General features: G+C 46.5%; 2 protein-coding genes across 7 annotated transcripts; one reads left to right on the top strand and one right to left on the bottom strand.

Moving 5' to 3' along the window:
- Positions 1-1,161: 1,161 nt before the first annotated feature.
- GUCD1 (guanylyl cyclase domain containing 1) lies at positions 1,162-13,309 on the bottom strand. 5 transcript variants are annotated; one of them, XM_014593679.3, is made up of 7 exons: positions 12,758-13,103; positions 11,072-11,156; positions 9,389-9,554; positions 8,534-8,625; positions 6,342-6,583; positions 4,296-4,399; positions 1,162-3,745 (listed from the first exon to the last, which is right to left on the bottom strand). In XM_014593679.3, the coding sequence occupies exons 1-6, from the start codon at positions 13,086-13,088 to the stop codon at positions 4,308-4,310; spliced, it is 1,008 nt and encodes a 335-aa protein (XP_014449165.2). In that variant the 5' UTR covers positions 13,089-13,103; the 3' UTR covers positions 1,162-3,745; positions 4,296-4,307. The 5 variants fall into 5 exon arrangements, with proteins under 5 accessions (XP_014449165.2, XP_059569499.1, XP_006272266.2 ...); XM_059713516.1 differs by lacking the exon at positions 12,758-13,103 and adding an exon at positions 13,112-13,309 and having other exon boundaries at positions 1,162-4,399; XM_006272204.4 differs by having other exon boundaries at positions 1,162-4,399.
- A 21-nt stretch (positions 13,310-13,330) lies between these two features.
- On the top strand, positions 13,331-17,409 carry SNRPD3 (small nuclear ribonucleoprotein D3 polypeptide). 2 transcript variants are annotated; one of them, XM_014593681.3, is made up of 4 exons: positions 13,331-13,363; positions 13,919-14,067; positions 14,943-15,135; positions 17,013-17,409. In XM_014593681.3, exons 2-4 carry the CDS (start codon positions 13,942-13,944, stop codon positions 17,072-17,074), a joined length of 381 nt encoding a protein of 126 aa, XP_014449167.1. In that variant the 5' UTR covers positions 13,331-13,363; positions 13,919-13,941; the 3' UTR covers positions 17,075-17,409. The 2 variants fall into 2 exon arrangements, with proteins under 2 accessions (XP_014449167.1, XP_006272267.1); XM_006272205.4 differs by lacking the exon at positions 13,331-13,363 and adding an exon at positions 13,664-13,758.
- The last annotated feature ends 10,299 nt before the right edge of the window (positions 17,410-27,708 follow it).

Below are 27,708 nucleotides of genomic sequence, written 5' to 3'. Positions count from 1 at the left end.
CTGTTGCTGCAGCCCCAGGAGGCCCCCGGGTAAGGCTGCTGGGGCCAGCCTAGTGCTGGCCCCAACGCCCCCCACCCCTGGGGAAACCTGCTGTGTGCCAGAGGGCACATAGCACTCCCCAGGGACAAGGAGCAGTGGCACAAGATGCCCTGCTGCTGGTTGTCCCTGGGGAAACAAACTTGAGTGGACATGGTCTGTGTGTTTGTAGTTTTTACCTGATTTAGTGAATGCCTTCTCTGTGTACCAATGTTCAAATTCTGCCTTTAAGAATAAGCTCATTCTTTTCTGGGGGATTTTTGGCAATTTTAAACTTTGTGTTTTGTTTTGTTTTTATCCCCCCTTTCTAGCACAGACCCTAAATCCCTCCTCCCACCCTTGTAACTCCTCCAGCTTCCACAAAGGCAAACAGTATCTTTAACTTTATTCCTTGTGTTGTTTTAATTATAAACTATTTAATACAACCAATCTAGAAATGACCTGCCAAAGAAGTTACGACTGCCTACTAGGGAATGAGTAGTGCGGACAAGATCTCTGTAGTAATCCCATTAAAGATATGCACATACAAATCAAGGAAACCATTGCAAAGACACTGATGCGAGATGCATGTTTAACACATCCATTCCCCTACACCATACAAACATTGCTAGCATAGTGCCTTTGAAGATGTCTCTGTCACTCTACAGTAGTGCTAGAGAGAGACAGGCTTTTATATAACCTCCAAGTCTATTGTTGTTTTGAAAGATGGAGTTACACACAGCAGCTACATTTTTCAGTTGCAACTCTCATACCTTTATACCTACAATGCAGAGAAACTGTTGTGATTAGCTTACCCCTGGTATAAAGCCTTCCCACATTGGATACTCAGTTGTTGTGAGGAATGCCTATGCACCTACAGCTGCATGCAGATTGCAAGCTCAAAGTGTTCCACATGTTCCATTATTATAGCTTCAATTTTAAATGGTCAATTCTGTCTGGGAAAAGTGGCAGGAAACCAACCTAAATTCTAATGATGATGGTTTAACAGTTGAAGTAAATATTAAACTCAAGAGAGTTCAAAAATGGCAATTACAGTTAGTTGTTTCTCTTCTAGTTTAATATATAACACTTCCTTTAAAGATCTTGAGACACTTTTCCCCATAACAAACTCATGACAAACAGCTGTTACAGTATTCCATAGGGTTATCAGTGACTTTAAACCTTTATTGTGAATGGTTCAATTACAAACAAAAATATATTTATGTATAAAATATCTCTGCATGTAAAATATCCCTTTTTTGCTGTGGACAGTGAGGATAAAAAAGTATTAGACAAACATTCTCAGAGTGAACAAACTTCAAACAGAAAAAAATTAGGTATGTGTTAAGAGAATTTTGACATTCTGAATTTTTGCCCAATCTCTTTTTAACCTAAAGTTTTAATCCCTGCAAATACTCTGTATTAACTGTCTTCACATGGCTTCTGCCTCTTTTGTTTTCATTTCCCACATCATTCTTTCACTTGACTTGTAGGAGATGCTATTGCAATGGGTGTCCCATGGTTTTTTTTCCCTTTGTCACTTGATAAACTGATTTTTTTTTTTAATCATTACATTCTATTGAACTGTTTGAAGTCCAGATACCCAAACACTTAATACAACAGCAGTAAAAATAGTTACACCCACACTTATTTTTCAAACCCACTTATACTAGGTACTTTCACAATGAAACAAGATTCAGTTTTGCCTCTGTAGTGATTCATGTACAATCTAGGGCTTCCCTCCCATGGTTTAATGCATGGTTCTCCATCTGAATAGCAAAACCAGTGGAGTCCAGTTCAGACTTGCTGCTTAGTGAAAGATATTACTCTTTTCTGTAATAACTGTTTTCATTGGGCTTAAAAGATCTTTTTTTAGAAAATAAATTCCATGGTGATTTGATAAGGTTGAATGAGTTACCTGACTGGAGAAAGTATGGATTAGAGAGGTATTGTATGAGCCTGTAATTAGTTTACAGACGGGTTAATTAGTAATATAGCTAATAAGATCTTCTTAACTCAAACATCATACAGATGGACTTGGCCACAGAATTCTGTCAGTGGCCACATGGTGGTTTAGTCTGTAGAAATGATAAGGCAATACCTGTTTCTGGTTTTGGCCCCAGGACCACTGCACTAAGTCTTAACAATGGCACTGATGCCTCTATTCTGTTCCCCCCCTCCCACATTTACATCCTAATTCCTGGTCACTTGCAGCAAGTGCCTCAATACATTCCAATCTCAAAGAAATGGGAGTTCAAATGCATGGCTTCCTCATAGCACCTACTCACTGCTCATTTTTTTTACACTTAAAAGCAGCTGTATTTTCCTCCTCTGTACCTATATTCCAAGCTTTGTAAGGAGGAGGCACTCAAGATTATACTGAGCACACACATTACAGGTACTTTACTGGCACTCTATAGTGTTTGCAAGCCAACTGATCATAGATATTTTTTTCCTTATAACTTTTGTCTTTTATCATGTGATAAACACTGAATACCTCTTCAATGTGTTTACCTGCAGAGAACAATCCTGTACTATTCTGCTCAGTTAAGCTCTCCAGAACAGCTTTAGAAAAGACAGTGGTTATAAGAAGCATACACTCTGTTGGTTGTCTGGATGCAAAATTATAACATAGACCCTACGGCATTGGTAATAATATTCCTTACAAAAAAAACTTTGGAATTAGGAGGGCAGTTCTGATCAGTTGTTACCATTTTATGGGAGGTCACGTTTTGGGCTGGAAGTAGTTGACACTGTCTAGCTGAGCTCTACACACTAAAGGTCATCTAATCAAGCACATATAGATTGTTGTGAACAAAATTCAGAACTGAATGTAAAGTGGCAAGACTAGGAGTCAGTATTTCCAGGACTTCTACAGGTAAACTTGTGAACTTGGTAGCTGTTTTCTGTACCACACAGAGCTGCTCAGATAACTGACTACAAATAAGTATGTTGTAGCAGTCCATGTGCAGCCCCCTAAATCTTAGTTTAGCTTAAAACACCATAATGGAGTGAAACTACTGCTGCTTAATTCAAAGCACAGAAGAGGTAGAAAGTCTGAGTTCCTGTCCTAATGTCTTTTTTATTTCAACCAAGAGAAGCCTGCACTCCTTGCACCTACTTGTGGGAGGTCCCCAGCTGAATCTCAACAGAAAAATTTGGCCTCGAGTTACAATGCAGCCTTTTGGCAAAGTCTGTTGTGTCTGTTCACACATAGCATAAACCCCTTAGTGTGTCAGAGGTTACTTACTGCATTTGCTTAATCAGCTTAAAATGTGTACAAAGACTTGTTCCCTCTCCAAATACTGGAGAAAATTGCATATGTGGATGGCATCATGGGAGGAAAGGTGTTCTCAGGTCTTTGTTAAGAGACTCAAAAATCCCTAGACCCAAATAAAATGCCATTATTCAGTGTCCTGGGGTAATACGGACTCTGGGCAAGATATTCTGGAGGAGTTTAACTCATCCGATGTAGTAGGATAGGTGAAATAATGCTTCAAGTACTTAGTGCTGGGAAAGAGTATCCTGTAGCCCGTCATGGGAAGAACTGTACATCTGTTGAAGAGAAGATCATACTGCAAACTCAGCCCAGAAGTACAGGTGGTAAGGGCAGTCCAGCTGAGATTATACAGGAAATGGGCTACAGTAAATACATTTCATTCTCATAATGCGACAGAACTAAAAAGATTCTGCCATCGTTGTGTCACAAGCTGACAAGTTCATTTTCTTCCTTCAAGAAAAAAAAATCTGTTGGTTAGGTTAATCATCTTTTTTTTTTTCTTTACTACATCTGACTGGCTCACTGCTATTTCGATCTCAGATGAAGATCAGGCCTTGCAGTTCTGAAGGCAAACCAGAGTGAAACAGGTATTTGCTGTCCTTCTACCTCTCATTCTCTTTAGTAAAGCCTGTGCTTAAACTCCCAAATGATGATTTAGTTCATGCACTTGGTGTATCTTATTTTGTATGTTTAATTCAGAAACAGGCAGCTGACAGAAAGCCTGACAGGTGGGACTACATTTTATAATGCTGTCAAATGTGCAATGTTAAAATGTAAAAGTGTGTATAATATATATATATCTTGCAACATCAAATAATTCATCAGGAATAAACAGATGAAGATAGCACTGCAATATAGTTCTACGAATGTCTATAAAGCATCCCTTATTTAAAATCCCACTGCAATTCAGGAGCAAAGTCTGTGCAGTGAGAGTCCTGAGACAAGCAGCCAGCTGCTATGCAGCCACTAGGTAGACCGCGCCTTGAATGACAGGAAGTACCAGACTTGGATGTCAGCTGTCCTTGTAGATGAAGAGAATATCCTCATCTGTCCCATAACTTGTCCTGGCTTCCTCAAAGTTACTGATACTGGTGCTGCATGTTCCTGTGGAGCAAGAGCAAATTGTTAGTCAGACTCAGCCTGGAGAAGAATTTGCTCATGAAGTGCTTAGCTTGGCTTGGGAAACCTGCACCAGGAAAACAACTACTAGTAGATAGATCACTCTGAAACAGATCTCCTGGGCTTTATCCAGCAGTCCTTACTTCCAGTAGCAGGTCAAAGCAAATGTCCGGTCCAGCGATGGCTGCAAGGGGGGTATATATACTTAAAACACCATATTGCTTACGGTTTTAGCTGCAGAACAACATACATAAGTTTTGCTTTGCCAAACCATATCGTTCTTAATACTCAAAGCTTCTGAAATCTGAAATGCAATGGTGATGGGACCATACAAGAGCCTATTGAAAAGTGTACTTGCAACACAGAAACCAGTCTGAAATCACTAAACGCACCAGCTGTCATTTTAAACCTCATGATGTTGCTGCCTGATTCAGACTCCTGTTATCTTAGACACTCTTAGTACTACCTTATGCATGTTCTGGAACGGGGGTGGGCAAAATACAGCCTGCAGGCCAGATCTGGCCCATGAGGCCATTCTATCTGGCCCACAGGGCCTCTAAAAAATTAAGAAAATTAACATTTATCTGCCCTTGGTTCCAGTAAAAAATGATAGGAGCCAGGGGCAGTAGGACCCAGGGGAAGCCCGGCAGGCTCCTGCAACAGCAGGGCCTGCTCAGCCCCATCCCCCCAGCTGAAAGCCCCAGCAGGGGCTTCTGGCCTGGGACCATGCAGCTGCACCGGCGCCAGAAACTCAGCTAAGGGGAGGGTGGGAGGGCAGGGAAGGAGCCCAGGGAAAAGCTGAGCACAAGGAAAAGCGGCCCTTCCCCCGCCCCATGGCTGGCACTCCCTGCTGCAGCTGCTCACAGCCCATGCGGGGCTGTCCTGAGCAGGCACAGGCAGCCCCAGGCGGGCTGCAAGCAAGTGCAGCATGGGGTGCCGGCCACAGAGCTGGCTCCAGGCTGCTTTTCCCCTCCCGGGCTCAGCACCAGCTTGTAACCTGCCCACGCAGCCAGCCTGGGGCCCTACGCCAGCTCCACCCGTCAGGGCGGCACACGACAGCTGCAGCTGCAACCCACCTGCTTGCCGCACCAGGCAGCGTTTGCCACTGCCGCCTCTGTGCTGCCCAGCATGCGAGCTCTGGGCAGGCAGCAGCAGCAAACTGCCCAATGTGGCAAGCCGGGGGGCCACAGCTGCTGCCACCGCAGCACAGCCCCAGTGGGTGAGCCCGGAGCCAGCGTGGGGCCCAGGCTGGCTGCAGAGGCAGGTTACAAGCTGGTGCTGAGCCGGGGGGGGGGGAGAAGCAGCCCCGTAGCCGGCGCCCCACACTGCAGCTGCTCGTAGCCCGCCTGGGGATGCCTGTACTGCTCAGGACAGCCCTGCACAGGCTGTGTGCAGCTGCAGCAGGAAGCACCAGCCATGGAGTGGGGGAAGGGCCACTTTTCCCTGCGCTCCGCAGCAGCTCATTCCCTGCCGGCAAGTAGGGGGTCGGGGCTGCACGCTGCCCTCCTGCTTGTACCACGGGGCTTGGGGGCACTGGGAGTGAGCGGGCAGGGAGCCAGCAGGAGCATGGGGCCTGCACCAGTGTGTCCTGGGGCCAGTGCCAGCAGGGCCCAGAGCAGGGCAGTAAGGGTACAGGGTCCCAGCCAGCAGGGGTTCCATAGAGCTGGGCCAGCTCCCCACTCCCTGCTGGTGTAGCCCAGCCCGGCTCCACAGACCCCTGCCAGCTTGCGCCCCACTGGTGCTGGCCCTGGGACATTGGTACCAAGACATTGGGACACTGGTCCCAAGATGGTGACCAGGGGGCGGGGCACCTGTCAAGGGGCGGGGCTAGCCATGCAGCCCTCTGCCCAAAATAATTACCCGCCCGTGTTCTAGAAAGAGGAGAGTGAGCCTCCACCCAGAATGAAGCAAGATTTTTACTACTCACGGTCAGCGTAGGCAGGGTTGTTGTAGTAGATACTCCCTGAGGCTTTGTTGTAGCCACACAAAACAATAAAATGGCCCTGGTAGTCAGGGTTCCTGCAGAAGCACTTCTGGCCAATGGGGAGGAAGCAGCAATATTTGACGGGGCTTGAACAAAGTTCACACAGTAACAGGACTGCATTCACCAGAACAATGGCTACATGACCTTGGGACAGGTGCTTCTGTATGTCCTGGACAGTCACCGTGCTGCAGAGAGAAATTCAGACACCCACATTCACAAGCACAGCCAGGAAAGGCATCTGTATTTGTTGGACTAACTTTAGCAAGCAGGTAAAAGTGGACAGTAGCCACCTTGGTTAGTTGGTGGTATGATTAATGGTAGGGACCTACCTAAATCGTGGTGGAAGTTCGCAGCACAACAGCAACTTTAATCTTGCTCTTTTTGCCTCTCGGCCACTGAGCAGTAAGAAGGAGGGGAGAAGAAGGGAGGGGACACACAGCGAAAAGAGCAAGATTAAAAGGTGCTGCACCCCGAATTTCTGCCACGATTTAGGTAGGTCCCTATTTATAGGACTCAAGTACAAAATGTGTTGCTGAACTTCAAATAAAGACTTGGCTACATTTGGGGACCAACGTGGTCTCGTTCAAACATCATCTGCCAATGAAGTGCAGAACTGTTTTAGCTGCACTGATTTAAATGGAAGCTAAGAGTACAACTGGTGCTTAGAAGCATCATGTTTGAAAGGTGGAGAGTAAATCATTCAACACCTGAGAAGCTACAGAAGTTATAGGAAAGTCAAGGCTGCTCTTGACTGGTACTGAACCCCCTCCCATCTACCCTGAACAACCCTAATTGCAGCTTCTCTCTGAAGAATCAAGTTTTTACCAGCTGAGGACCTAGGGATCTTGTAACTTTGTAGTCATCTTCATCTCTGCACCCTAAACTGCATCTGCCAAGTAGGAACATACAGCTTCTTCCGTTACAGGTCTGGATTGTTTGGCTCTGGATACTTGGCAGGATTATTGTACTAATACTTCATGATGCCTGGTATTAGAGGGGGAAATTTGCTCATGGCCAACCAGTAATTTTGCTTGTTTTAGCTGAAACCCTTCCCTCAGGGATACAGACAGATGGTATGCTTATTCTCAGCCTGACTCTTGGATCACATCCAGATGTTCAGGCCATGTGCAAGGCCTTGCTGAATTTATGTGCCATTTAAATGTTCCCAGTGTTACACAAATGCTTGTACAGCCTTCCCCAACTCTAATGCAAGCCAAAAGCTGGAGCTTTATTTGTATGCTAGAGATGACTCAATATTTTGCTGCTCCCTTCTTCTTAGGTATAGCACTAGATGAATAGCAACAGGCACACAAACTTGATAAATTAGTTAATAAGTATGGTAAATGCACATTGAAAAAGCATATACATACAATAAGATCACAATTTCAAGTTACAAATGCCACCTTCCCTTGCTTCTTACTCATCCGTTCAGTAAACAAGAGAGAGCTAAATTCAGCCTTGCTGGTGGGGGTGCAACTCCTGACTTCTGTTTAGATGTTCATGTAGTTTCTACTCATTTTTTCCTTTGCAGTATCTCACAAGTAATTACAAGGCTTTAAGCAAATTGCATGTGCTTTTCTTCTCCCACATTTGCAAATGCTTTCATGGAGGTTCCATCTTCTGTGATGGAAACAGGGCTACATAATACAGAACACTCCTAAGATTGAAGCTATTTGGCAACACTTATAGGGTTTCAAATAAAGCTGCCTTTTGCTTGTTTCTCCATCTAGGCAGCATTAATATAGTTCTAGAAGCAATGGGTTTCACATCACACAATGTTTTCTTTCTTATGGATAGCAAAGTTACTTGAGAACAGCCAGTTAGAATACTGAGGGGTATTCTCCACTGGGTAGCCTTAATGGAAGACCAGATGAGGAACCTAATAAATAAGTGTCCCATTAGTGATTCCAGAACGCTCTTCCTTCCCTTTCATGGCCCTACATTTGTCTCCTCCTCTTCCGAATCATCTCATCATTTGTCCTCTGCCTCCATCTCAAAGAAAAGAGCAGAAGAGAGGTAGGGCCTGATTTTAATCTGATTCGCACCAGTATAAGTCAAAAGTAACTGATCATAGTCACACCAGTGAGAAGAGAATCGGACCTCCCAGGGAAAAACAGATGAACCAACATGCTTACCATTTCTCCACCAGCACCTTGCAGGCTTTGGCTTGTGCAAACAGCTGGTTCACCCGGTTCTCTTCCGTGTCAAAGTGCTTCCTGTAGAATGACTGAGGAAAGAAGAGACTTGATGAACATTTGCCAGAATTAAATTCATCCTCAGTTAATCTAGTTTAAAAGACCCTGTTAGCATGGGACTGCCTGGGGCACAAGATTGCTAAAGGGATAAATTTTCCTTCTTTACATCCCTGGGTGAGAATCTGCTCTAGGTCATCAGTTCAAATTCAGGCCAGGTAAGTAAGATGTAATTTCCATCTGATGGCTATTCAGCTGCCTATGTGAGATGAGTCTGGTAGTCTCACACTGGTTCCTACTGGGCAGGCAAGTCTACATCAGAAAAGCCATCACAACTCTTGGCACTATTTAGCCCCCTTGTTGGCAGTCTTAACAAAGGCCAAGGATTGCATGGACATGGAGACTGAATTCCCCTCTCACCTCTAGAGGTGGTTCCTCCAGGTCAGGGTTGAGGCACGTTGGTGGGGAAAGAGTTGTGGAGGCTAGCACTGCCGCTGCCCAGGCTGTACCTGTTCTGTGGATAAATAGAGGGCTTCAGTCTCCAAGGCTGTCAGATAGGCTGGAACCTTTCATGAACACTAAATACATACTATTTTTTTTCACAAGCATATTTTGGAATCGAAGATGAAGTTCTGGGATTGCCCTAGCCTCAGCTCTGAAATGGTTTCATGAACAGTGTGACAGTAGACAAACTGTTTTTACAGAACTGTGGAACAACACAGCATGTCTCCACCAGCATGACTCTGATGGACTGTTATTAAAAGCACCTGCTCCTTCCCAGTGAATGAGGATGCCAACCTGGTTTTTATAGCCCTTGTCCACTCCAAGCGTCTGTGTGCAGAACCGATGCTTCACGCCAAAGTGCCGCATTAGGTAGGCCAGATCAATGGTCCAGATGCTCTTTGTTAATCGAAGTTCCCGGATGGCCTTCTGAAACTCATCGTCATCCAAATGATTCATGTACCTGAGATATTGGGAGGAAGGGGAAGCAGGTATTAGCAAAACGTGTCTGTTTCAGTTCGAGCCTCTTAGCATCACAGAAAGGAAAACCTGAAACAATAGGGTTTGGTTGAGAAATGATCACAATATAATGCAGAAATGCATCACAAATTTCAAAGGAGGGAAAAGGGAAGGCAGGGAGGACTTCATTGGTTTTATTACACGTGACTTTCTCTTTGAAATTTATTACTGTCTTGATTGTACGGTGCTAAAGGTATACAGAATACTGCACAGTAAACTCTACTAAACAAATAATGTCTTATCCTGAAGAGTTTACAGTCCAAGAACACACGTACAATATAAAGCAAGCACAACAGGGGTGGGAACTAGAGCTGGGTTGCTTCAAGAAATAGTTGGAGTTCAAAATAATTTTTTTGGAGGAAGAGGAAAGAAACTTTGTAAATATTTATGTATCTCAGGCATTGAGGCTTGTATGAAGAAGGTCACAGGGCAGAGAAAGGAACCAGTTGGGTGGCATTCTAACTGAAGTGGAAAAGGGTGCAAGAGACCAGGGATTTATTCAGGGGCGGTTATAGAAAGCTTTGTAAATGAGAAACAACTGAACTTGTACAGAAAAAAGGAGAAGCTGGAGGCATTCAGGGAGGGGAGGAAACAAGGTCACATTAGCAGGGTAAGAAGATAAAATTTTAGAAGCTGAGTTGTAAATGGGGAGGAGAGGAAAAGAGGTGAAAGGGGAAGGAGAGGCAGAGGTTACAGTAGTCAAGATGGGAAATTACCAGCACACGGACTAACGTCTTGGCAGAAGGGATGGAGAGAAATGAAAATCTTCTGCTTCATAGCTACTAAGTGGACATCTAAATAGGTATTTCACTCTCCTGCACCTAAGCTCATGTTCCTCTGTGGAAGGAAAGACGAGTTCAGCAGGAAGCTAGCACGTTACAAACCGGGCAACACAGAGCATAGTCTTGAAACTCAAGCAATCTCTGGAATGTTAAATGTTTACCTGGCAGAGCAGATACCCTACTGGAGAATGGCAAGATACTAACATCTATTAATATGGGCTAGAACTCCTAGTTATTTGAAAAAGTACAGAAAGGACACTAAGTGAACTGCTGTGCCAAGTAACTGTCCCAGCAAGGAGGATGGATATAATCATGTAAAGTAAACCATGCTACTCTGCAGGGAAAACATTCTAGCAGGTTAAACATGCTGATCGGCAGAATTCTTAATCAACTATTTTGCATCTATCAGAACACATGGTTAGTTACTTAAATCTTTCAGCTTTTTCTTTTCCTCTTGCTAGAGAGCTGGTGCTGTGCCTAGTCAGGCAGCCATAATTCTTGGAAGGGTATGGGAAGAATATGCTTGGATGGAGCTGGGAGGCTAGGTCACAGCCAGCTACCTCTACCAACTTCCACCCTTAGCATTAAGTCCTGATATATGGAAGTGTCTGGCAGTATGAGTAATACTTTCCCCACCCTGTGCCCAAACCCACCCCTTCAACCCAGAACAATTACTTACTGCAAAACCATCCTGGAGCAGGCTAGCCCACAGTCCCAGTGGTACAGCTGCTGAATAACTGGCACTTTCAACTGGATGTAGTCAACTGTAGCAAAAACAATGCATTAATATTAAGAGCATAAGTAAATAAGCCCAGATGGGTATATCCTTCTATGCACTAATTCTTTTGCCAGCTCTCTGTGCTGTACTGGGGCACTTTAAAAAAAATGAGGCTGAGAAGCAACTAGCTGATGGGAAAATAAGTGTTTCTAAAGAAGTCCATTTAGCAAGAAGTAAAACTAAGGTGTGGTTTAACCTGGCACTGCCTCTTCACTGACAATTCTACACTTTCCTCACACCTATCCATTTTTCTGGTTGGTGAAATCCCTGGTCAGGGCCTCTGTCTGAGTTCCAGCAGAGCAGGGGAACCACAGATTTTCATCTTATTGTGGTATGTTCAAAACATTCTTTTTACCGATGTGACTTTGGAAACCCTCTACGTGTCAAAGAATGCACCCAAACAGCGAGAGTATTCATCAGGCAAATGCAGCAGGTCATGCCAGAGGAAATACTAATCAAGACCGTAGTGTAAACATAGGCAACAAAGCTCCACAGGAAAAGATCTCTAAGCCTTCTCTACAGATGTAGATCTTGTCGGTGACACACCCAATGTATTACTGTTTATTCAAATAATGATTTTGCATTTAAAATCAACTCTTGGAAATTACACTTCTTGGCCTTCTGCATTATGAGCTCACAACAACAGTGCCAAGTAAAACAGAAAAAAAAAATCCCTATAAGAAAGCCTCAGATTGTTGAGTTAAAATACTGTGCAGCCATAAAATAAACTGCAAGGATGTCTGCCCCTCCCCCACAGGAGAAATTATAAGCTTTCTACTGTCAAGGGTGATGATGAAACAGTTTCAACCTCACTTCCTTATCCACTGCCTCAGAAGTTTTAAAGTATCCAGAGTCAGTTTCAGCCCAAACAGGTTTGATGTCAAGGGCCTTGTGTCCTCAAGAACCTTCCCGCTTGAAGTAAGATGACTTGAGGAAGCTGTGTTAACACCACGTTAATCGAGCTTTCACAAGTCTTCTGATGCAAAGACAAGAACAAGACGCGTTCAACGTCATACAAGCTAGTCGTGATCAACATCAGCTTTTCAACATCCTCCTCCTAACTTGCTGCAACTTGCCACTGAAGGTATGTCCTGGCCGGCATGCAACAGGAACAAGCAAACATGGATTTTGGAGGCTCCTTCCAAAATTCCCGTGCATCCTGCTGTTTTGAGCCATCCCCCCGCGTCTCTGAAAACCGGCGTTCCTGCTGAGAACCGCCAGTCTCTCCTGGTAGCCTGCCTGGCTAGCACAGATCAGAGCGCTCGGACTCATTATGCTACAGGAAATATTAACCCCAGGCGTCTTCTCATATCGGAAGGTATGAATCATTTGTCACAAACTAAAACGAGTCGGTAGTCAGTTTAAAATGAACAGAAGGAGGCTCGCTCTCTGGCAGGGTGGAGCACCCTGCCCACGGCCAGGGGACAACGGGTCCTTGGAGGGAAGGGACAGCAGTCAGTTGCTACTGAGCGCGGGAGCGGGGGCTGGCGGCTGTGAACCAGGGATGCCTCGACCGCAAATCCTGGAGGCTACAAGTGGGAGAGGCACAGCGGGACATCAGACCCGGGTCGCCCTCCCCGTCAGCACCTGCTCTCTGCCCCGGCCAGACAGCAGGGACCGGGGGGCCGACCCAGAGCGCGGGCTGCGCTGGCCGCGGACCCCGGCGCAGCGGACAAGCCTCGGCCCTGCAGCAGCGCGGAGCAGCAACAAGTGAAGCCCGAGGCTTGGCCGAGTCTCCTGGATGGATGCCGGGAGCCTCTTGCCCGCGTCGCCGAGCCCGTACGGGGCCGGCCGGCAGCAAGGCCGGAGGCGGAGCAGGCTGCGGACACAAATCCTCGCCCCCACCCCCGGGGCCCGCGGCGCTGGAGGCCTCCCAGGGCCGGGCAGCGCGGGGAGCCGCCCGCAGCCGCTGCCCCATCCCGGCGGGCGGGCCGCACTGACCTGCGGGCGGCCCCGGCCCCGGCCCCGGCCTCGGCTCGGCGGGCGGCGGCCCGGCCTCCCGGGGGCTCTTCATGGCGCCGCCTCAGTGGCCGGGGGCCGAGCCGGGCTGCGGGGGTCCCCTCATGCCGGCGCCGCCGCCTTTTGCGCGCCCCGGCGCTGCTGTCGGGCGGGGCGGGGCGGGGCCGGGGGCGGCCCAGGCGGGAGGGGGAGGAGCGGGAAGGGGACCGTGCGCGCCCAGCTGCACCGGGACAGGTCGGGGGGCCACGGGCGGTCGCCGAAGGGGCTTCTCCCCGCGCCCCACAGGGAGAGGGGGCATGAGGGGGCTCCTGTGCAAGTGCCCGGGGCCGGGTGGGGCACGCTGCTGCCGAGGGCGCATGGCGTGCGTGGGCGGAGGCACCCTGTCGCCACTCGGCGGGGGGAGGCGGGAGCAGGACGCGGGCGGAACCTTCCCCCTGGCCGCCGCGTCCCGCCGGCCCCTTAGCGCGGGGACACCCGAGTGGCGCGTCCCCGTTCGACCATAGAGCCGGGGCGCCGCGGCTTAGAGCTGGACGCCGGACTTCCGGTTCCGGCGCGCGGGGCAGGGCGGGAAGTGCGAGAGGCCATTAGAGCGCTGCTGCGGGCCGCACGTTGTGAGCTTCGTGCTAACGGTGGGTGGCGGCCGGGGGAGTTGGCCGCGGTTGGCGTCTCTTAGGGGCGGCGTATTTGTTTCCCCAGAGCGCGTCGAGGCGCCTTCTGCCGTGACGGGACCCCGGGCAGAGCCCGCGGGAGGCGCTGACCGCCCCCGCCTTGTCTTGTTCTCTCCCGCAGGGTAGAGCCGCGCCGCCGCTGGGATGTCGATCGGGGTGCCCATCAAGGTGCTGCACGAGGCCGAGGGCCACATCGTGACGTGCGAGACTAACACGGGGGAGGTGTATCGGGGCAAGCTCATCGAGGCCGAGGACAACATGAACTGCCAGGTAGGCCGGGTGAGGCCCCTACTCTACCTCAGGTGCTTGTCTGAGTGACGGGCTTAGGGTTGGTAAAACACTGCAGTGCTGAAGCGGAAAGCAGGGAGCTGCACATCTCAGCTTGCTTCTGAGGCCGCTTCTGTTTCTACCATAAACAGACACTTATCCTTTTACCAGGTCTGAGTATGTGGTGCTGGTGACAAGAGCTTCTCATATCATCAGCCAGCTTGAGTTCTTCCTTCCTTCCCCAGAAGAAATTTTTTTCCCCTAAGTTTATTTTATAATTGCCTTTTTTTGAAAAGTGTGTCAAATCGGGCTGGGGCTTCACTGTGGCTGATTTGAGGCCAAATGTTCACATTGAGCAAAGTATTTCCTTGGCTGATGGAAGTAATGAAGCATGAAAACATCTTTTTCTATAAAGAAGCCTGTGTGGAGGTGGTTAACCACGTTAGCCTGAAGTCTCTGATTTGGTTAGTCGAAGGAACAGGATGTGTTGCAGTTACTCTAGTTAAAGTGTTAACACTTAAGCCACCATGTGGACAGTCTCCCTCCTCTGGGATACTGTGAATAGATGAGTGTGCGGATGACTTAAAATGCCCAGTCTGACACATGCAGGAGGAAAGAAGAGTATTTAAATGTTCTACAAGGCAGTCTGTTGCTTTCAAGCTGGATTTACAGCTGTGCAACACTTGGCTGTTCATTAAGTACTAGGCTATGTAGCTTGGTCTCTTCTCTCTTTCCCCATCATGTTATTTACATGCTCAACTAATTTAAATCTGCTGTGTACTAGACCCAAACAGCTCTTCCTATTTCTAGACTCCACACCCGAATTCTGGAGGTAAAACTCATTGTGTCAGAAGTATTGAGTAGCTTTTGTCTTCCAGATGTCCAATATCACAGTGACATACAGAGATGGGCGAGTGGCACAGCTGGAGCAGGTGTACATTAGGGGTAGCAAGATCCGGTTCCTCATTTTGCCAGACATGTTGAAAAATGCTCCTATGTTAAAGAGCATGAAGAATAAAAACCAGGGTTCGGGGGCTGGACGAGGCAAAGCAGCTATTCTCAAAGCCCAAGGTAAGTACTTCTAGTTGGTTCTTAGCTTTTCTGATAACGTACTGACATGGTAAAATGGATGCATCGAGAATACTTCAGCACAAGTGGCTTGGTATAATTTATTATTAAAATATAAAAGTTGGGAGTTTAGTTGCCAACCTGCGGTGCAAATTAAATGATTGAGTAGTTTGGACTTCAGTTTGTCAGTATAAATTTTGTAGTGCTTCATTTAAAAAACAAAAACAACACATCCCCAGAAACAACCTAGGAAGTACGCTGATGAAGATTTTTTTTTTTTTTTGAGGCAAGTACCAATAGCTGACTCTTTTCAGGAGGCATCTGCTGGTATTGATCGGACTTCTGATACCAGCCCAGCAGCTTGGAGAGCTGTGTGCAGCTGCTGAGTCTGTTGTGGTGGAAGGGGCCAGGAGGAGCAGATCAATGACCCCGCAGTGAGGGAAGGAGTAGGTCTGGGGCTGGGGTAAGTGCTGCCCAACTGGGGAGGGTGTGGGATGGAGCTGTGGCTTGTCCGGGAGCCACTGGGCTGGCACTCGCCTGGCAGCTCACACCACTGCTCCTGCTGCTCGTCTAGGGGGTGGGGGTGGCATTCCCCCCCCCCCGATCTGGGTGTGATGGGCTGGGAAGAGCCCCTCCCAGATCTGGGGGCACATGCCCCCCTTCCCCCATGCCCTCCCGGATGAGTGGTGGGAGCCACTGGGCAAATGCTGGACCGGTGACTCCTTGACAAGCAGCGTGCAATGGTGGGAGCTGCCCCATGCACCCAAGACAAGCTGCAGCTCCATCCTGTGCCCGCCTTGTCCCAGCTGGGCACCTCTTGCCCCAGCCTCACTTCTCCCTCATGGCAGGGACCTTTTGATCTGCCCTCCCCCCTCCCCTTCCCATCCCTTCTACCACACCAGACTTACTAGCTGCACACAGCTCTCCAAGCTGCCAGTCTGTGCTCCTTGCTGACTGTGCACTGCACTGTAGCTATGCGCGCACACAGGCATTTATCAGCCAAATTATTGGCCACATCAAGCCAATTTCCGGTTTACGTTCAATTTTCTTTATGCCAGTGCTTATCCGATATCGGACCAATGTATCAGTGCACTTCTACAAAAAACTTTTAAAATACCAATATTGGTTCTGAAACCGCTTTGGAAAGAGTCAGTTCTGGTGTCCAGTATAATCCTCAATATCTTTGTACTTCCTAAATGTGTGCACACATTATGAGGCAGTACTTTACACCACTTAAATCTCTTGCACAGTGATCCTTCTCTAGGCATTGTGAAACCAATCCATTTCTGCTATTAGAGACCTTCATTTAAATATTAAAATGACACACATCTACAGGTGCTTGTACTTACAAGCCACAAAATCAAGATTTTTCTCCTAGCTTGCTGGTTCTTTGTATTCCTAAATTATCGATATTTGTACATAGTGGAAAAGGAGCAAATATTCTTGAGCTGTGACGCTCTCATTTTACTTTAAGCAAAGATTATCCAGGGAATAAGTGGGAGGGGAGGGGGGTACCTGGAATTCTGCTCAATGCTCCTGTTTTTTAAGTATGGCTGAACTAAAATATTATTTCTCTTTATTCTTGAGTATTCTCAATTCAGTCCAGAGGTGAAGTGGAGCAGATGCATAGCATGCATCACTTAATCTGGAGAAAATGCTGGTCCTCAGTGTAAGGCTACTTCCAAGGAAAAATGGGGAAACTATAAAGCAGTATGTCACTTTCTGAATGACAGAGAATGGCTTGACTTCTATCCTGCTAATCCAGCATGAGGCTCAGTAAAACAGTGATACATAGCCCATATAAGATATATTTTGATAGAAAAGATGACTTGCAGAAATCTGTGTCAGATCTATACAATTCTTTTATTTTCTTTCTCCAGTGGCTGCAAGAGGAAGAGGTCGTGGTATGGGCCGTGGCAACATTTTCCAGAAGCGAAGATAACTTTGGACTGGACTGACTTCTAGGGGGTTTTCTTTTAGTATTTGTGGACGAACTTTTTTTTTTTTTTAGTTTGTTACCGGTGCAATTAAATAAATCTGTTTGTGACAAAACAGGCATGTGTCTGTTGTGCATCAGGATGCCACTGTTGAAACAATAGCTTTATAGTGGCAAGTATTGCACAGTGGTGCTGGATTCTGAAATAACTGCTTCATTTTTAAACAGGTCTCCCTAACTTGGTTTTATTTTTCTCACAGATTCTGTCTTAAGTCTCAAATGCTTTTTCCTGCAGAATCCTGTTGCTGTCCACTGTAAAAGAATTAAAACATTTCACTCTGCACTGTTTCTGCTGCAGTTCTTTTGCAGTCTCTAGTCCAGAAGGACTTTCCCCTCCTCTGGATTCCAGGTTCTACAAGCCTGGCATGCCATTCTGGACAAAGCTGATAAACAACTTAAACCTCAGAGCAGCTTTGGTATTCAGTAACCTGATTTGTCCCCACATGGGTGTATTTAAGTGTTCCAGGGGGTTATTTAAGGATTTATCTGTGTCCATGGGAGCTTGTCCAATGCTGTTATCCAAAATACTTTTAAAAAACCAATCTTAAAAACTCTTTCTAGCCATGGCAGTCCTGTCATGTGGACAGCCTGGCTCCAGGAAAAACTGACTTCAGACATAATTAGCTAGATGAAGGCAGTAGTTTTGGTTTAAAGAGAATATTTAAGGGAATTTAATGGTTCCATTAAGCACTATAATGTCTCAGCCTGGGACTCTGCAAATACAGAATGCAGTCAGATGAGAGAATCCTGGCATGTTCCTCAGGACTGCATGGGTTAGAACGTTTGCCTTTACTGAGAAAAGCAATTTTGTTTTTGAGTACTGGAAAGTAAAGTTGCCCAATTTTTTTCAGGGCAGAGGGTTGGGAATGGGGTGAGGGGGCTTTTTGTAAACTTTTCTTGTGGGAGAGAGGCCATCTGCTGTCTTCAGGTCTCCTCAGCAGCAAGGTTCTGTGCTTTCAGAGAACCATACTAGAAATATTTGTACGTTCCCAACAGTGCACGTAAATGCAGTTTCCTGTATAACTGTAAGACAGACCTCATACTATGCACTTTACTTCTTGGTTTTCATAAAGGAAAGGATCCTAACACTAGACAGCAAACTTTTCATAGGTGAACATGAGGTGTCTGCCTAGCCACTTGCTTATGAACTGTAGGCCAGTACTGCATGCCTTGTTTAAGTCTAAGAACCATGCTGGCCCATGAGTATGTGCAATCAAACTTTGTTCTTTACATCACTGACTCTAGTTCTTGGTCTGCATACACTTCAGACTGGCACTTAAAATGCTGACCTACCCTGAGTACTTGTTCCATGGAGTTTAAATGTCATGTTCTGAAGTATGCCAGTGTAAAGGGCCAGCAGAAGTCAGGTAGATAGATGTGATAGGGTATGGGGGCTTCTGACTTGAAAAGATGCTTTTAAATCTACAGGACAAGTGCTCATCCTGACTGCTGGAATTGCCTTCCTCTTTCTCAAACAAGCAGCTGATGAAAACTGATTTGAATAGCGAACAGGTTGCCTTCAAAGAAACTTGGTTGGGGCAGTAGGGCTTCTGTTGCCTCCCAACTCAGATAAAGACATGGCCCATCTTTTTTAGTGGAGGGCAGGTGTGCCACAAATTAAGCCTGATGCCTTCTCTGAATGCTACTCCAATCTTCTTCCCCTGCTTGATATGGTTGACTTTCTGCTCCCTGCTGTATCTGCTGTGTGGCCTGCCTTTTCCCCAACCTGCTGCATGCCACATGCAAAGACACTGCAACTTTTGGTGCTCATGCTGTAGGTTGACTACCCGTGTTCTTTTGCAGGTTAAAAATGTCATGATCTGTGTAGTTGCCAAGGGAGCTAACCACTGTTTGTCATACTGCTTCATTCACCTTTTCCCTTCCCTTTTCTTTCATTTATTTACAAAAAAAAATAATTGTGAAAGGTGCTAGTGGCAGTGCTAGACAAAAGTCAGAGAATTGACACTTAGTTGATAATTCTTTCTAAGAGGATCAATAGATTGGGAGCTTAGATTTTGCAAATCCGTTCCCCATTGAAAAAGTGGAACCTTTCATCTTAATTCTTGGACAATCCAGTTTTCCCTTCCCATACCCATTTTGTTCTTAGGTTTATAGGAGGGTTCCCATCCTTCAATTAGCTCTATTCCAGTCAGATGAAATATGGATTCTAGCAATGCCACCTGGAAGTCAGTTTGTGGCTGGATACAATCAAACCCTGTTTAGCAGGATTTCCTTTTAACAGGTGATCGGGTTTTAAATTGTAGAAGCTCTGCACTGTAATTCTGGGAAGCGCTTGAGTTGAGGGCAGAGTGTAAGTAGAAAAGTCAACCATTTTTAGGATAGGGAGAATTGGGGGGAGAGGGTTGCAGAGCTAAGCAGTGACATCAAATATCAAAAGGCCTTGAATCAGAACTTGTGACAAGGTAATATCTTCCCCACAAGGGAAAAGGGGGAAAGGGGCCAAGAGGCTTCCTTGGCTGACCAGAGAAATCCAGAGCAGCCTAAGGGCAAAAAGCAGTGGAAACCGGGAGAGATTACTAAAGAGGAGTATATCTCCTCAGCTCACAGTTGTAGGGAGGCAGTTAGAAAGGCCAAAGCTACCATAGAGCTGAGGATGGCATCCCAAGTTAAGGATAACAAAAAATTTTTTTTCAGATATATAGGGAGTAAGAAGAAGACCCAGGGAGGAATAGGACCACTACTGAATGGGCAAAAGCAATTGGTGATAGACGGGGGGGACAAGGCTGAGCTCCTCAATGAGTTCTTTGCCTCAGTGTTCCTAAACGACGGGCAAGACAAGTCTCACAATGGGATCATAGCGAGACAGCAGCAAGGCGCCAGACTACCAAGCATTGACCCTGAGATGTTGTAGAGTCACTTGGAAGGACTGGATGTGTTTAAGTTGGCAGGCCCGGGTGAGCTCCATCCGAGGGTACTGAAGGCACTGGCCAACATCATTGCACAGCCACTAGCAAGAATATTTGAGCACTCGTGGCGCATGGGCCAGGTCCCGGAGGACTGGAAAAGGGCCAATGTGGTCCCTATTTTCAAGAAGTGGGGGAAGGAGGACCCAGGCAACTATAGGCCAGTCAGTCTCGCCTCCATCCTTGGCAAAGTCTTTGAAAAGATTATCGAGGCTCATATATGTGAGAGCCCAGCAGGAAAAATTATGCTGAGGGGAAACCAGCACGGGTTCGTAGCGGGTAGATCATGCCTGACTAATCTAGTCTCTTTTTATGACCAAGTTACAAAACACCTGGACGCAGGACTACGGGGTGATATCGTTTACTTAGATTTCAGGAAGGCCTTCGATATGGTATCCCATCCCATACTGGTGAACAAGTTAAGAGGCTGTGACTCGGATGATTACACAGTCCAGTGGATGGCAAATTGGCTAGGGGGTTGTACCCAGAGAGTGGTGGTGGACGGGTTGGTATCGACCTGGAAGGACGTGGGCAGTGGGGTCCTGCAGGACTCAGTCCTTGGACGAGGGAGTGAAGTGTACTCTGTCCAAATCTGCGGATGATACAAAACTGTGGGGAGAAGTGGACACACCGGAGGGCAGGACAAGTTGGACAAATGGACAGAAAACAATAGAATGCGATTCAACAAGGAGAAATGCAAAGTGCTGCACCTAGGGAGGAAAAATGTCCGGCACACCTACTGCCTAGGAAATGACCTGCTCGGTAGCATGGAAGCAGAAAGGGATCTTGGAGTCCTAGTGGACTCCAAGATGAACATGAGTCGTCAGTGTGACGAAGTCATCAGAAAGGCTAATGGCACTTTATCATGCATCAGCAGATGCATGACGAATAGATCCAAGGAGGTGATACTTCCCCTCTACCGGGCGCTGGTCAGCCTCAGTTGGAATACTGCATGCAGTTTTGGGTGCCACACTTCAAGAGGAATGCGGATAACCTGGAGAGGGTCCAGAGAAGGACCACTCGTATGGTTAAGGGCTTGCAGGCCAAGCCCGATGACGAGAGACTAGGGCACCTGAACCTCTTCAGCCTCCGCAAGAGAAGGTTGAGAGGCAAGCATGTGGCTGCCTATAAATTCATCCTGGGAGCGCAGAAGGGAATTGGTGAGGTTCTACTCACCAAGGCGCCCCCGGGGGTTACAAGAAATAATGGCCATAAGCTAGCAGAGAGCAGATTTAGATTGGACATTAGGAAGAACTTCTTCACAGTTAGAATGGCCAAAATCTGGAATGGGCTCCCAAGGGAGGTGGTGCTCTCCCCTACCCTGGGGGTCTTCAAGAGGAGGTTAGATAGGCATCTAGCTGGGGTCATCTAGACCCAGCACTCTTTCCTGCCTATGCAGGGGGTCGGACTCGATGATCTATTGAGGTCCCTTCCAACCCTAACATCTGTGAATCTATTAATCTTTTATTAGACCAACTAGATATTTGCAAAAAAAATCTTTATTTGCAAGCTTTCAGATACACTTGCCCTTTGGCAGGCATAGGAAAATGCAAAGATTGTAAAATTTCTCCTAGGTGGAAATGAAAATTCGTATTTGACAGAAGTGCTGAAGGTGTTGTAAGATGTCCTGGTTAGAATAGTTTTTTGGGGGGGGGGTTGTGTAAATTAGGCTCAGATAAAAGTTGGAAGTCTTTTTTACCTCAAAGTTGTCTGGTGGCAAGCAGGATGTAGAATTTTTTTTTTCCTTCTGGTTATTATGTTTCTTAACCTTGAAAAATGGGACTGTGGGTACATTCCTAAACCCCTAGCCAAGCCTGCCATTTCACTGATTGTATCATTTCTGCCAATCAAAGTGGAACCTAATTTACCCTCTTCTTTTTTTTTTTTTTTTTTTTTTTTAAGTGCTTCAATGTTAAAAGTTATAAACATGTTACAAATACAGTTAATTGTTCTAGCAAAAGCTCTGGCACCCACTAGGTGGCTCTGTGGGGAAACAAAAACAAGGAAGCAAGCTCTGGATCAAGGGAGGGGGGCGGAAACAAGCCAAGGAATATATATAACTTTTACATAAAATCTCCAAACATATCAAGCTTTTGCATCCAAAAATGCAGCTAGATTTCTGAAATTTCACAAAGGCAGATGGTGAACCCTAGAACTTGGGGTGTAGTTCAAGAGCTTTGCACCTGCACAGGTGTCACAGTCTTCTCCCAAGGCTTTATAACACCCCAGTGGCATCCAATCTTGTATATGCAGTTAGTGAAAATGAGGTCTAGAGCCATTTAAATGCAAGTAGTTGCAGCCAAATCAATTTAACCTGTTTAACGTAGGTAGAGAGGGTTTACACTAGAGCTGGTGGAATAATTGTGATTGATTGTTCTGGTGCAAAAGTGTTTTCCATTTTCCAATGTTTTCTTTGGAAACTTGAAACTCTTCCACCATACTTAGTTGGAAATATGCTAACAGTGTTCAGAAGCATGCTAGAGAAAGTGAGTCAGATTCAGTATTAGGAAGAACTTTCTACCTGTGAAGGTGCTTTAGCACTGCAAAACATGACATAGAAGGGTGTAGAGACTTTGACACTGGAACTTCCAAAGCACTGATTAGATAAACAGATATCTGGGATGGCTTAGGCAGGGATGATCCTGTCCTAAATTGGACTAAATCAGGGTGGCCAATCTGGCACACTTGGCAGAAGTGGCCTGTGTAGCCTCTGTGTGTGTGGCAGATCAGGGAGGAGACAGTAAGCACAGCAGCAGATAGGGCAGAGAATAGAAAGTAAAGCAGCAGATTGGACAGGAACACAGGACAAGGAGCAGGAAGCAGAGCAGCAGATCAAGAAGAGGAAAGGAATCGGAGTGGCAATCTGGCTGTGGGGCTAATTTGTGGCACACCTGCCAAATATGTTGGCCCCCACTCAACTAGATGACCTCTTGAGTTTACTTGCAGACTAATTTTCACTTTGAGGTCTAGTATTACATTCCCTTACTATATATGAGTGAAATTTGTTTTGTAAATAAACAAACAGTAGGCAACCTTTCCTTGTTCCAGTATGAATGGTTTGGTTTGTGTAAGTTGTGGTGTTTAACTTTATAACATTCGCCTGGAACAAAGTACGGGGAGAACCTACTAACCTAGAGTGAACTCTTTCAGATCACTGTAATACCTGTGTTTTATTTGATCAAAACATGGTGGGACACTTTGTTTCCAAACTTGGATCCTAATAGTTTGTCCTGTTTGTTAATAGTGGGCCTTAAAACCATTGGGAGGGAGAGGATTGGAGATTTTAGTGGTGGGTTATGGAAGATTTAATGTTTCTTTCAAACTTTGCAGCCCACTCTGCCCTTAAAAAGTAAGGAAAAAAACAAGCACATTAGCCCTCTGCATTCTCTCCTGCCACCTCAATTACGCACAGAGCAGAAAATGTTTCCCCCAGAAAGAACTGAGGCAAACTCTGTTTGAAAAGGAATACCTTTCTTTTAAAAATATTGCTGCAATGGTGCATGAAGATCATTAGGAAAATTACATGGCCAGCTTCACATTGCTTTTTAATACTATGAGGAAGACAGCTTTTTAGCATTCTCTTGCTTTCCTTGTATTTGTCCTTGGGTTGCTGCATTTTTTTTTTTAATTCTTAAAGTTGCATTACTGGTTTCTTTATTAAAGTTTTTCTGTTTAGTAGGCTCTGATTAAATTCCTCACATAATTTCTTCCTGATGAAAGAAGTAGGCTGTTATTGCCATGGTGTTTTGACATTGCTGGTAACCAGAGGATGAGTCCATAGAGATTCCGTTGAAGTATTAGTATGTGGAGCATAGAGAATGAAAAGGAAACAGGAGTGCTGCTTCTTCAAACTTCTTCTCCAGTTGCTTGGAGTGGAAACTCATCCAGGCTTCTTGAATTAAGTCTGGGAAGAGAGAGTGCCTCTAGGACAAAAATGAAGGGGATCTCTGGTAGCAGCAAAGACCTGCACAAGATGGAAGTGGAGGGTAGATATTCAATTGCAAACACAACTCAGGGAGTGTGGTTGATCCTTCTTCACTGTTTCAATATCTGGACCAGCTGTGAGTCGTCTCTTCCCCAAGACCTGCTTCTGAATATTTGCACTGTACTATCCTCAAAAAAAAGTAGAGAGGGTGCAAAATTAAATCAGTCCCAGCTTCAAAACTTGCTTAGAATAGCCTTGAACTAAAGGCCTGTTTAGGCAAGGCCATAAAAATGAATTTGCAGTTACAATGGATGCTGTCTCTGCCTCCCAGACTGAATGGTATATCCCAGGAGGAGGAGGGCATGCCTCTGCTTATGAAAAAGCTACAAGATTGAAGAGCTGGTTTCAATACACTAGTACCTGACACAGCCAAAACATTGATTGGCCCTGCCTGCTCTGCTGAAGCAAGCTGTATTTTAAATGCCTTTGATATCATGTTATCTAGTCCTGTGATACAGTAGCCTTTGGTAGTCCTGCTGGAATTTCAGGTAATTAACCAATTAAATCTAATTAAACCCAATTTTGAAAAGAACCCCTCTAACCTAGCCATTTGCTAACAGCTAAAATGAAGAGGGAAAGAATGAGGCTTTTCTGAAGTGGGAGCCCAGGACAGCGGTCACATGTGGCCAGATTTTTGCCTACCTGATATTTGCAGTTAATGAGTATTCATACTTTGTGTGTGAATTGGCTGCTCCTGGGAGAGACAGACTGTAAGCCCTGGCTCAGGGCCAGGCTTTGCAAAGCCAGCATTGTTCAGCCTTCTACCTCTCAGCAAACATTTGTGAATAGGATGCCACGAAGAGTGGAGATTTTCCAGCATCATTAATTCAATGGCAAATGTTTCAGCCCTGCTAATAAAGGGGTTTAATAAAATGTATCTGTTGGAAGAAGCTAAGAGAATCACAGGAAAGCATTTAATTGTCCTTCCGTTGGATCCTTGGCACTGAGCATTTAATTGCAGGGTCTTTTTACTTTCTCTTGCCTGGAAGCCTCAAATACACTTTCTGCTACAGTAGCTTGCCCCAATTTCAGCTAAGGGGCCAGACACTAATTCAAGACCAAAGCAGACATCAAGCATCAAAAGAGTAAGTTGCTCATGATGGTGCCACAGGCACTACTTTTATACAGGCAAAATTACTACAATAGTGCAGATTTCTAACTATGAAACTATGAAAGGTCCACTGATGACTGGCACTGGCACAGATCAAGCCTTTGTTACTTCAGTAGTGCCTACCCTGTGATAAGTACTGCCTATAAACCTGAAGAGGTGTAGTGCCTGCCCAGAAGAACAGTTGGTCTCCAAAAAACGGTTTCTTTGAACCCACTTACAGCAAGAGTGAGAGTTGAGATATTGTGATAGGCCAAAACAGTGGGAGCCAGCTTTTCTTGCAGGCAGGCCATAAGTTGACCCACTCCCTCCTCGAGTGCCACTCCACTCCTCTCCCCCTGCCTGATCTGCTGCTTTGGACAAATTGGAGAGAGTCCAGTGGAGGGCAACAAAAATGGTGAGAGGGCTGGGGGATGTGACTTATGAGGAAAGACAGAGGAAACTGGGCTTATTTAGTCTGGAGAAGAGGAGCATGAGAGGGGACTTGATAGCAGCCTACAGCTACCTGAAGGGGGATTCGAAAGAGGATGAAGCTAGACTGTTCTCAGTGGTGGCAGATGACAGTACAAGGAGCAATGGTGTTGAGTTACAACAAGGTAAGTTTAGGTTAGATAGTGGGAAGAATTTTTCCAGGGTAGTAAAACACTGGAACAGGTAACCCAGAGAGGTGGTGGGAGCTCCATCCTTGGAGGTTTTCAAAACCCAACTACACAAAGCTTTGGCTGGGATGATCTAGTTGGTGATGGTCCTGTTTTGAGCAGAGGGTTGGACTAAATGACCTCCTGAGGTCCCTTCCAGCCCTAATTTTCTGATTCTGCTTGTTGATCCCTGCCTTGCTCCCTGCCCCTCCCTGATCTATTGCATGCCAAACAGAAAGGCTGCCTGTGCCAGTTGTGGCACACATGCTCCAGGTTGGCTACCTTTTTTATTATTATTAAAATATATTTCTAGAAAGAGAGAGGATGTATATCTGTAACTCTCTCTATCATAAACTTTCTATCTTTAAAATACATTAAGAAACCCTCGTTTCCTGTTACAATAAATGCACCTACTCTGCTGCACCCCTGCACACCCTCACCTCCCAATCACAGTCCTTTAGTTCAAACCCGATTTGGGTTTTATGTTCTCAGTTCATTCACTGTCCTTGGCGCTGGCGCTGTCACTTCTGCTGCGGCTGATCCTGTGGGAGTCCTTCTCGCTGTCTCCAGGTCCAGCTGCATCTCTGTCCCCTTCGTTCTCCCTTTCCGCCCACTTCCCTTCCCGGAGGGTCTTTGAACAACCTGTGCCAGGTGTCGCTTTTCCAGATGAGGTTGGCTGCGTCTTCTCCATCTTCACTCTCCAGTGGTAGGACTGAAGTTGGTTCAGAAACATTTTAACGCAGTGTTTCCTTGAGCTCGGCGAGCCTGTATACCAGGAAGTTCCTGCATTGCAACAGGGCGCTCCTGACACAGGACACAAACTGGTCGAAATGCTCCAGGTTGGCTACCCCGGAGGTTAATGCTATGAATGACAAAGGGCACGTAGTGGGAAGCCTGAGTTCCTGAGGAGGAGGAGGTGGGCTCATTTTAATACCTGCTTAGAGAGTGGTGATACAGGTGGTGTTAGAAGCATGGTGTCTCACACATTTAATCCCCCCACTGTACTGCCTGGACACCTCATGCTCTTCAATATATATTTTTCCTCATAAAGCCATTGTGAGGTAGAAGAATATTATGCTCCCCATTTTTCAGCTTGGCGTGAAAAAACAAGGCGCTGAGAGACTAAAGCCAGTGCTTGTAGAGGTATGCAGGTCCCTAAAATCTGTGAGTCAGGCTCTCAATGCCTTTGACCACACGGCCCCATGGGGAGGCCCACCATGTCTTGGGAAGCCAGTTAGGAATTTAATCCGGTTGCCGTGAGTCCTAGCTAATGTCTTAACCACAGGAGCCTCCCTCAGAGACAGTTTATTGCCAAGACATTGACTTTGGTGAGGGGCAGGGACAGGCTTTGCCTCTGGGCCAGGCCCTGGGGAGTCAGGTGGTTGCTATGGAAACCTTTTAGGGAGGCAGGGGCCTGGGAGAGGAGGGGGCTCCCTGGGGACCAGCGCGGGAACAGCCAGCAGGGGCTAGGCCCGATCTGCATCTGCTAGGGGGCAGCTCAGGACCAGTCTTTTAAAACGCTGCTAAGACGGGACATGGCAGTGACTAGAAGGCTCTCCCTGGCATCTGATAGCAAACAGGCAACGCCAATGCTGCCAAATGTGCCTGGAGCCAGGGCTCGCCCTAACTGCGGTTGCGGCTGGCTGCTGTGGCATCAGATGCTTCCTGGGCCAGTAATGCTTTTTAAAGAGAAGGAAATAGTCGTGAGGAAATGGTTTGTTTCTGTGGCAAGGGAGACACTATGATGTAGCAGGTGGTTTTTCCACGGGGAGGGGGTAACCACTGTGTGGCATGGGTTAGTACCCAGGCAGGGGTTATGCATAGTTACCCTCCGACTTTAATTTCCAGTGGGAAAATCTTGGCTTTACACACACTTTATGGATCTGGGAGACTCCTCCCTGGCTTGTTGCTGCGGCCCTATGGCT

Source organism: Alligator mississippiensis, chromosome 10, assembly GCF_030867095.1.
Source record: "Alligator mississippiensis isolate rAllMis1 chromosome 10, rAllMis1, whole genome shotgun sequence".
Classification (NCBI taxonomy): Eukaryota; Metazoa; Chordata; order Crocodylia; family Alligatoridae; genus Alligator; species Alligator mississippiensis.
This window is presented reverse-complemented; position numbering and strand designations above follow the sequence as displayed.